A 10,691-nucleotide genomic window follows, 5' to 3' on the forward strand; every position below is an offset into this window, starting at 1 on the left:
CTTGGATATTGAAGATGCATCATACAACAAAACATAATGAAATTTGTGTTACACAGTGGGCTATATGGTTTGCCTAGAATCGTATGGTGCATGAGGGAACAAACCAGAGTGTGGGTGAGATTGTTAGCTTCATTCGTTGCTATTGTGTGAAATTGGTCTCTGTGATCTCTACAAATAATGGTGTAGTTTCCGGCTTTCAAGTTCGGTGGTTTCGGCCACCTGCAGGGGTGGTCAAAATAAACGTTGATGCTGGGTTTAGATTAAATCAAAAGACGGCTGCAACAGGAGTTGTGATTCGAGATGAAAATGGGGAAATTTTGGGGCTTGTTGCAAAATCGCTTACCCTGTTCTTTTAGTCTTTGCAGCAGAAGCAGTTGAGTGATACACGGGCTCCGATTTGCTAAAGAGTTGGGTTTTCTGTCAATAATAGTTGAGGGAGATTCAAGATCGGTTATTAGGAAGATTAATAATCATGAATAGGATTTCTCGGATATAAGGGCTCTTACATGGTCCGCAAAAGAGATAGTGAAGGATTTTTAGGTCTGCGCCTTCCACTTCATTGGTAGATCTGGGAACAAAACAACGTATGCAATGGCACAAGAGGGATTAAATCAAGGCGAGGATGGCTATTGGGTAGAAGATGCTCCGACATTGGTAGAAGCAGTAGCTGCAGAAGACTGTCGTCTTCATGAGCCTCTATAGAACTGTTGGTTTTCTTCGAAGGGTTGTGAGGATTTGCATTCTGATGATTCCATTTCTTGTTTGGTTGCTCTCTATCTAGTATTGTTAATGATCTTGTTTGAGCAATTGCAGGTTGGAATCCACGATCGAGGATTCGCTTTTAGTGTTTTCCTTGTAACTGTTGATTCTTTTAATTGTTTTTCTTTGTTCCGTTCTTTAATAAAGAGGCCGACTTTTGAGTTAAGAAAAAAAAAACATCACTTGGCGCGAATAGGAAACCTTTAAAGTGTAAAGTTTTAACATTTACAATATTTAATTCCATTAATGTTGATTTATTAAAAATTTTATATGTTAATGAAAAAATTAGATTGTTAAAATATTAATAATAAAAAAAATTATGAAAAAAATATAAAATTATATATCAATATAAGTGGATTCTATGATTTAAGCAACAAGTAAGGGGGTGGCTTAAGTAAAGTAAATGAGCCATAGGTTAGACCCACTTAACTCTAAAAGAACTAAACGGAAGCGCACGAGCCACTGAGCTAAGCTCACTTACGAACAGATTAGTTTTGGGCCAACAACAATCCCAACAGATTTACTAGTACAAACGATGTGTAATTAACAAATCCCCATTTTGATGGCGGAGAGAAAAAAAAAACTAATCCACATTTTCTGGCCGAGTGAAAAAACAACTGATCCTCATCTTAAGCTTAAACCTCTAATGAAGTTAAAATTACAATAAATGCCATTGCATAGACAGTGAAAAGAGTAAAGCTATTTCCTAAGCAGAATCTTGTTTATTTTTCAGAAAAGAAGAAAATCAAAAAACCATTTCGCTTGAGAGCAGTTCTTCAGTCTTCTTCAAGATTAAAAGTTTTCAGTCTCTGGAGATCGAAAACGATGGCGTTTTGGTGGCCGATCATCGTTCTCGCCTTTGCTTATGCGATCTGTCGTTTCTTGCTGATGCTCATTCCCCCGAATGTTCCTTCTATCGATGTCGATGCCTCAGATGGTACGTATACAGATACGGAAAACACGTATAATTCGTTCTTCTTTGCTTATACGTATTTTTATACTTTTTGCAGCTGATAACTTTTTTTACTTTGAATTTGTTCAAACACAGTGTTGGATGACGGGAACCAAACGCAAGAAAACAGCTTCATTTACGTGAGTATTTCTTAGTTGATTATTTTATTTTATTTTTCCTTTTTTGAGTACTTTTTTTCAATTCAAACTTTAAAGACTCGGTTTGTTCAGTGATTTTTTTTCCTTTCCTTAAATGAGCTTAATGATTGTCGATTTAATGAAACAACTTAGCGAATCATTACAATGTGGTTTGGATTCAAGCTTATTTTCCACTTATCTCAAATCAGAGTGTGATTTTTTAGTACTTACTTTTAGTGGAAAGAAATGAATCTAAGGTAAACCCAATTGAAATTGATTTAGTAATCGACTTTAATTTTGCATGTAAAGTTAGAAATATAAATTGATTTAGTAATCTAGTTCCTTTTCTAGTGGAATGAGATTAATCATTATCGATTTAATGAAATAGCTTAACCAGCTATTACAATTTGGTTCAGATTCGAGCTTTCTGTTTCCAATTAAATCTTAAATCGAAGTATCGTTCCTTTTTTATTTATTAAATAAGAATATTTGCTTTTTCTGGAACGAAATGAAACTAAGGTAAATCCGATTGAAATCAAAATATTATTTGTGTAATAGAATAACTTTGTATATGATAATCTTGTAGTTGAGTTCTATGATTCTAACATTATGTTTGATTGTAATTTTAACTGCTTGCCTCTTGGGTGAAAAAGGGATAAGCAAAAGAGCGTAGTTTTTGTTTATTTGAATCTCATTTGGAAATGCTGTGCAGATACCACCAAGGGGAAGGACGCAGCAATCAGACAGAAAAGTTCAATGCTATGAGCCAGCTACTATGAAATATTTGGGCTTTTTCCCAGCATTGACACCTGCTGAGGTTAGTGATGTTCAGGATTACATTTTACCAGAATCACTAACGAAGGAGTATTTATATGTTCATTGTTAGACCCTAAATGGTTGACATTGTTATTTTATGCCAAAGCTTATGGGCACGTGTACATACATGTAGACTACAGACCACTTTTCTCTGTTCGATTGTTTGTGTGAATGAATGTATAATGTTTCTACTGCTCATTGTTATAACTGTCTTTATGGAATGAGTAGGTTGAGGAGCGTGTCACACAAGCCCGGAAAGCACAGAAAATTTGGGCTAAAAGTAGTTTCAAGCAAAGGCGACAGTTTTTGCGGATTCTTTTAAAATATATTATTGAACACCAAGAACTTATATGCGAGTAAGGATTTTGTTCTTTATATGGGGAGTGTTTTTTTTAATATCATTTCCCTTTTCCTCAGATTAAAAACTTTATATTCTGCATTTTTCTTTAATTATTTTCTATTTTCTGTTTATAAGAAAGTTGCATTTCTGCTGATTTTATTATATAGGCATTATTTGAATGCCTTTGTATGACATATTTTTTTGTTGTCTTACTAAAGAGTCTCTTCACGGGATACTGGGAAAACAATGGTTGATGCCTCTTTAGGAGAAATAATGACTACATGTGAGAAGATAACCTGGCTTCTTTCAGAGGGGGAAAAGTGGCTTAGGCCTGAATACCGGTAATTCCAGCTTTTTAATACTATTTCTCCTTTCTAGATATTCTTGGCTGTATCCAAAAGAAAGATTATCCATTATCACATGCATCTTACTTTTTATCACTGAATTTGTCGACTGCACTCCATGGACCTTTATTTGCTAATGGAAAAACCAAGCAATTGTATGTTGCATGTATTTACTTTGTTGTACCATCAAAATTCTGTCAACAGGGCTCAGGCTTTTATTTCATAATCATTAAAAATGAATGCTTTTATATGATCTACAGCAGCATTATTGTCAATTATTCTGAAAAACTAGCTTTTAAGTGGTGTACTTTTATTTTGGAATCGGTTACCAGTTTTTGCTATCAGTAAACTCTGCAATTCATGTCAACCTTCATTTGAACTTCTGCAGATCTTCTGGAAGATCAATGCTTCACAAGAAATCCAAAGTGGAATTTCACCCGCTTGGTGTAATTGGGGCTATTGTTTCATGGAATTACCCTTTTCATAATATTTTTAATCCAATGCTTGCAGCTGTGTTTTCAGGAAATGGTGTGGTAATTAAGGTACTTACTGATAGATCCTAATTTTTTAGTCTTCTATTATCCTCTTATTCTTTATCTTTATCAGTTCTAGACTGCTCTCAGTTGTAATTTTGTGTCTAATCTTTAGAGACTGTTGCCTGATGCCCCAGCATCCTTGTCCCTGAAACTTGTCACTGCAATTTACAGTCAATTTTGGCATTTTATCATGATGCTGATTGAAAATTATGTGATTGTAAGTGTAGGTTTCTGAGCATGCAAGCTGGTCTGGATGTTTTTACTTTAGGATAATCCAAGCAGCTCTTGCTGCAGTTGGAGCTCCTGAAAATCTGGTTGAGGTAATTACAGGGTATGTAGTTATCACAATTATTCTGGACTTACTATGCTCCTTTTATTTAGTAGAACATACTATGCTTTTGGTTTCTATTCATCCAATATTAATCGGGCTTCTCTTTCATAGCTTTGCTGAAACAGGAGAAGCACTGGTATCTTCTGTTGATAAAATCATATTTGTTGGATCACCAGGTGTGGGAAAGATGGTATGATCTCATGTGTGGCTCTGCTGTAATTCTCGATACTAATAAGATCTGATTTGTTCCGTTGAGAACTACTGCTCTTTACTATTAGCAAAGGAAAATAAAATACTTTCTATTTTCCTTTTCAGTTTTACCTTGATGGGACTGCTTTTATTGTTTTCATTGCAAATGGATTGAAATGTTTGCTTTTATTGCAGATAATGGCAAATGCTGCTGAGACCCTTATACCAGTTACACTTGAGCTCGGTGGGAAAGATGCCTTTATTGTGTGCGAAGACGTAGATATTCCACACGTATGAACCCTTTCGACCCTTTTCGATAACTAACATGATTGAACATATCTATATTTTGATTGAGAGCTGAAGTTGCACCGACCAGTGCAGTTGAGAATCACTGTTTTCCATGAAATAGGTTGCCCAAGTTGCTGTCAGGGCCACTCTCCAATCAAGTGGGCAGAACTGTGCTGGAGCTGAGAGATTTTATGTTCACAGGGATATTTATAATTCATTTGTCAATCAAGTGACTAAGATTGTGAAGTCTGTTTCAGCTGTAAGATTTTCTTTCTGATATGTCCTCTGCAAGCCAGTGTTATAGCTTGTTCTCTACAATGTTATGTTAATGATAAATCTAAATATTTACCGGCTGTCCTTGGCCATTTGGTTGTTTGGTAAGTCTGTGGCAGATAAAGCATAGGTGGCAGTTTCAGCTTTCCATTAGGTCTATAACTTGTGTACTTACTTGTGGAGTATAATTGCTGCACTAATTGTTGAACTGTTTAGGTATCGACATTCTGTGAGAAAAATTAGATTTCTGATGTTTGGATATCTTTTATAGGGCCCACCACTAGCTGCAAGATATGATATGGGTGCCATATGCTTGCAAGAGCATTCTGAGAAGCTTCAACACCTTGTAGATGATGCTGTAGACAAAGGAGCCGAAATTGTAGCTCGTGGAAGTTTCGGCCATTTAAGTGAAGGCGCAGTTGATCAATTTTTCCCCCCTACGGTGCTCAAAAATGTAAACCATACAATGAAGTTGATGCAAGAAGAGGTAACACAAGTCATAATATTCTGCTACAAACTATAGCATTTGGCATTTGTTTCATTTTGAGTGTCCATTGCAGAACAGATAGCATGCTGTTCGTTATGGAATACATAATTAGACTTTTGGTACCAAAACTTTATTTGCTCTCAATCTTGTTTTCACTATTTTAATAATCTAGAATATCTATGAATATTCCTCCAAAAAAAAAACAAGGTCCATGAACATGGTTATGTGGGGAGTATTTGCTAATCTGTTATGAAACTTGAGTGGCATGCAGACTTTTGGACCAATCATGCCGATAATGAAATTCAACTCAGATGAAGAGGTTGTCAAGCTTGCAAATGATTCAAGATATGGGCTTGGCTGTGCTGTTTTCTCCGGCAGTCAAAGGCGTGCCAAGGAGATAGCTTCCCAAATACATTGTGGAGTTGCTGCAGTTAATGATTTTGCATCAACTTATATGTGCCAGGTACTTTTCTTTTCCTCCTAGATCTGTATGCGAGATGGCCACCATTCATATTTGCTTGAGTTGGAATCCTTCAAGCTTTTTTTGCCCCCTATTTAAAAAGTTCACGTATTTAGGATTTTTTAAATCCTACTGAACTAAAGATGTGCATTGATCTTCCAGTCCCTGCCTTTTGGTGGCACAAAAGATAGTGGATTCGGCCGATTTGCTGGTGTTGAGGGATTGAGAGCTTGCTGTTTGGTAAAGGCAGTCGTTGAGGATAGATGGTGGCCTTATATAAAGACCAAGATACCAAAGCCTATTCAGGTTCGCCTTACGTCCTTAAAACTACTTAATTTGATGATTATTCTTTTGATATGCCAAGACTAGGGGTACAGTCAAGCTGCTGAGCTCAAACTGTGAGAAGCTCAATTCGAAATTCAAGACTTAAAGCTCAACTTAAGTTGATTTTCATACTTGACTTCATGCTCGACACTTTTGTTCGAGCTACAATTTGTGTTCAAAGTTTAAAAAAAAAAAAACCCTTCAATTAGGCTGATGATGAGCATACTCTAGTTAAGCATTAGGATAGTCAAATTCTGCTTAGTGAATAGTTTAAGCAACTCAAGCTCGACTCAACAATGATCGAGCTGAATCCATTGTTTTGTTTACACCCTAGTTGAGACTAATCATTTATCTGTTTCATTGTCTGCCAAACACAATAGTATCCTGTTGCTGAAAATGGGTTTGAGTTTCAAGAATCGCTGGTGGAGGCACTTTATGGCTTGAACATTTGGGACCGTCTTCGAGCACTGGTCAATGTTCTAAAGATCATTTCGGAGCAAAACCCTGTTGCCACTAGCAAGAAAAATGACTGAGTTACCACACCTCCCCACCCTCAACTAGTTAGTTCTACTTTCTCAACCTTCTATAGTTCACTACTGTAATGAAATTTCAGAACTTCTAAATCTTCTTTTGGTTTAGATCACTATCTAACAGTTACATTAATGGCTCAGCTCCCCAAACTCGTTCAGATTTTATTTTATTTCCTTTCATCATTTTTTTGTCCACAAAAATTCGTTAAAATTTTACCTCTATTCATTTGCTGTAAAATTAAATGTTCGGTAGCTTAATTTGATTAATTTGCTTTTCAACTTGTATAGAATAAAGACTGCTAGATATTATAACCGATCAAAAACAAAAAAAAATATGTGAACTAATACAAAGATGTATTTAATCACTCCAACTATGAATCAAAATTTTGTGTCTCATATGAATATAAAAAGACTACAAATAGTGAGGAGAAGTCTAATTACTTAATAGGATTGCTATAGGTAATCTCTTTACAGTGACTAAATGAAAAGACTCAAATTTCTTGTTGCAGTATCACATTGATGATCCCTACAGGAGATTTAGGCCTGTAATGCGCATCGGTATCAACCTCTTCAATTTCCTAATTGCCAAGTTCCAACATAAAAGTTTTTATGTTAGCATTTATCTAAATCATACAATCTAACGATATAAATAGAGTTTTAAAACAAGATATCAATGCTCACAAGTGGCTCCAAAATTTGGTTTTGAAATTGACTTCTTTTTTTTGGTATTGGAAGTTTTTAGTTTGAACTCGACCATATGATAATCGAGTTCGAAGCCGAGCAGAGAAATCGAGTTCATTTTTTACTAGATATATGATATCAATCGAACGAGCTTGAGCAATTTTATTAACAGCTCAAACCAGTGAAGCTGATTGAGTTGAAACTGAACTTGAAATATCACGATGACTCGATTAAGCTTGAACGATGTTTTACCTGAACCCCATCTACACCCTTGATGACTCGTCCGAACATATATAGTTTGTCGTTTGAATCCGGTATTGGTGCAGTTGTGATAAAAAGCTGAAATGCTTTGCTATCTTCTTTAATCTTTGTAGCTCCAAGCATAAAAGCTTCATGCTTTGGACTGGTCAGTGACGAGCAATGATTTCAAGTTATCAATAAATAAATAAAACTAAAAACCCAAAGGACAAACTTCCAGACATATACCCATGTGCCAAGAAAAAGTACATTAAAAAGATGACCTTGTGGGCAGCCGTCTGTGAAACTTTCTTTTTGATGTCCAATCTTCAATGCCTCCAGAATCTTGTGAATGTCCTCCTAGAATCACATAGTTTTTTATCACATGGTGGAAAGGCATGCCCTTGAAATGTCCCTTTTGACTGCAAATTTATTCAGATTGGAGATGAATAAACAAATATTGACTTGCATTAGTCAGTGCTGTGAAAATTAAATGTCTTCTTTCCCACCAAAGTAATCTTAATCCTATCACCACAACTTAGAGCTTGGATTGAGTTCCAAATACAGGTGTCTAACAACAAAAATAAAAACCAGAGCAACAAAGATAATAAATCACCCACAATGCAAAGACATGGGGTCATAAAGTTCAATTAAGAGGAGAATGTGGGGGCATAAATTGGCATCATTTGACAACAATATCCCAGCATACAGTAATTCACCATATTTTCAAATCAAAGATCATATGCATCAAGAAGAAGTTCGAATGACTCCATTAAAACAACATCAGATTTAGTGTTGGGGTCTATAAAATTACAGAGAGACGTATCTATCAATTATGTTATTCAGACTCGGTTGTGAGTGTGAGATCATGGATGTGCATCTGACAATGGTAAGTTCAGATTTTTCTAAATTTCTTTTTCTTTTCCATGTATTTGGAGGATCCTTAGAAAAAGACATCATGCCATTAGATTGATGCAATTATGCCAAAAGACTATATTATTTAGGCTTGACGTGAGTGTCAAATATGAATATGTCTAACAAAAGTAAATTCAGATTTTTGTAAGTTCTTTTCTCATATATTTGGAGTATCCTTAGAGGATCATACCCAAATATCCCATGTTCTAATATGCGCTGAACACGAATATTGAAGGCATATAAACTCTTATCATCTCTAAAACAATGGTGAAAGGTATAACTATTTATTCCAGCTAATCTAAAGCTTTAAGCACCTGTGTCTGAGACATTTTCAAACATGGGTATAAGGATATAACCCTCCAAATATATGAAAAGACTTGAAAAAATTGAAAATACTTGTGTCAGGTATGTATATATTCATACCTAGCACTTGCACCCGAATCCAAGTAACAAAGAAACCTGCTAAACTTACCACAAGTCAAGAAATTGGTCGACAATCTCAGGGGAACCATCTTTGAAGAGTTCTATAGTTATATTGCCTTTTGATGTATTTAGAACCTATAAAGGGGAAAGTGGTTTAATATGGTAAAAAAGGTATAGGCAAACAACTAAACATAATTTATTAAATTACTCCATGGGAGAAACTTACAGCATATCCAGGAAGATCATACTTCTTTGAATCTGCAATCTCATCCACATTCTGTATCAAAACATAAATTATTTAGCATTTCAACAAAATGCTAGTGTTGTAAATGAAACACTGTTGGATGATAAGCTCATGAATAGTTCAATTTCTGTTTGTTTATATTTGTTCTTCAAGCTAAAGGAATAATCATGAAAATCAACATGCTTCTTTTATGTATTTAAAGCTTGTTTAATAAGTCATTTAAAACTAGTTTAAAATTTTTTTATTGCTCAATTATAATCAACACGAACACAAACAGCTTAAAAAACAAGTGAGCTTGATTCATTTACAGCCTACGATTGAAAAGTTTTGATGGAAAACAAAATACCTCAAAATTTGACAACCCAGTTCCTGTTTGACCCCTTGACCTGATGCAATTAACAATGGAAACCATTCTCGGAATAAATTAATTATCAGAGAAATTAATGAGATGGAAAACAGAGAAGAAGCAAACGTAAATAAGGTTGAAATATAGCAAACCTTTGAGACCAATGCTTGTACGTAGTAATTAAGGACAACAAAATCGATAGAACGATTAAACTGCAAAAAAGAATTGTAGTAACACTGATCCGAGTTGGCCCTTTCTTCTTTTTGCTTTGAATTAACAACGCCTGAGGCTTTATTCTTGCCATCAAAGTTCACCTTCAACTCTAAACCACCGTTTTCTTTTTATATATATAAACAAATCGCTGTGAATTCGAAAAGCTTCAAATATTCATCCAAACAGAAAAATCTGAAAATGAAAAAACAAAACAGAAACAGTTTCGAATATAATCACATCAAAGCAGATCCATTACTAACCTGGAAAATTGGAATGAAAAAAAAACAAAAAAAAACTAAATATTACTCGATTAGTTGAAGGGTGAAGTTAAAAAGTTAGCTTTGAAATCGACGGAGTTTGAGCTTGTTGGAAGGAGTAATTTGAAAGACTTACATTCAAAATCAGAGATTAGTTGAAAGGTTTGATTATTTTAGTGGGCCGCCATGAACGAGCAGTTGTTCCTCGCTGGATCTTGGAATTGTGTGTCCAGATCAACGGTTGTGATCGTATCAGGAGTTTGATGTTGGCGCCATGGGACCATTGGCCTTACTTTTCTCTTCTTTTACGCGTTAGATTTTCATTTTTCATTCCCTTTTCTTCAAAAACATTATTAATTAAGGCGAAAAATTATTTTAAGTTAATCCAGTTTTATGAGTCTCATTTTATCATTTAATTTGATTTTAAAAAAAAAATTCTAATAGAATAAAATTATTTAAGTTAAATTAAAAATTATATATATTAAATTAAAATTTTGTTATCATGTAATTATTTTCATTTTAAAGTATATAAATTTGAAATTATCTATATTTGAAAACTCTTTCAAAGCAAAATAAGATAATTATAAACTTAAATCATTAATTTACTTA

The 10,691-nt window shown here is 34.6% G+C and overlaps 2 protein-coding genes across 5 annotated transcripts; one reads left to right on the plus strand and one right to left on the minus strand.

Moving 5' to 3' along the window:
* Positions 1–1,470: 1,470 nt before the first annotated feature.
* On the plus strand, positions 1,471–6,949 carry LOC105796901 (aldehyde dehydrogenase 22A1). Its single transcript, XM_012626737.2, has 14 exons — positions 1,471–1,696; positions 1,808–1,851; positions 2,561–2,665; positions 2,893–3,020; positions 3,223–3,345; positions 3,737–3,890; positions 4,112–4,215; positions 4,327–4,405; positions 4,600–4,695; positions 4,814–4,951; positions 5,237–5,452; positions 5,724–5,915; positions 6,075–6,218; positions 6,617–6,949. The coding sequence occupies exons 1-14, from the start codon at positions 1,585–1,587 to the stop codon at positions 6,767–6,769; spliced, it is 1,788 nt and encodes a 595-aa protein (XP_012482191.2). The 5' UTR covers positions 1,471–1,584; the 3' UTR covers positions 6,770–6,949.
* A 150-nt stretch (positions 6,950–7,099) lies between these two features.
* On the minus strand, positions 7,100–10,338 carry LOC105796902 (peptidyl-prolyl cis-trans isomerase CYP21-4). Of its 4 annotated transcripts, none has more exons than XM_052628052.1 (8): positions 10,219–10,338; positions 9,765–10,017; positions 9,613–9,652; positions 9,249–9,299; positions 9,072–9,157; positions 7,969–8,106; positions 7,700–7,850; positions 7,100–7,344 (listed from the first exon to the last, which is right to left on the minus strand). In XM_052628052.1, exons 2-8 carry the CDS (start codon positions 9,914–9,916, stop codon positions 7,258–7,260), a joined length of 705 nt encoding a protein of 234 aa, XP_052484012.1. In that variant the 5' UTR covers positions 9,917–10,017; positions 10,219–10,338; the 3' UTR covers positions 7,100–7,257. The 4 variants fall into 4 exon arrangements, with proteins under 4 accessions (XP_052484012.1, XP_012482195.1, XP_052484011.1 ...); XM_012626741.2 differs by having other exon boundaries at positions 10,165–10,300; XM_052628051.1 differs by having other exon boundaries at positions 10,132–10,262.
* Positions 10,339–10,691: the final 353 nt, after the last annotated feature.

The sequence above is a fragment of the Gossypium raimondii genome, chromosome 3 (assembly GCF_025698545.1).
Source record: "Gossypium raimondii isolate GPD5lz chromosome 3, ASM2569854v1, whole genome shotgun sequence".
Classification (NCBI taxonomy): domain Eukaryota; kingdom Viridiplantae; phylum Streptophyta; class Magnoliopsida; order Malvales; family Malvaceae; genus Gossypium; species Gossypium raimondii.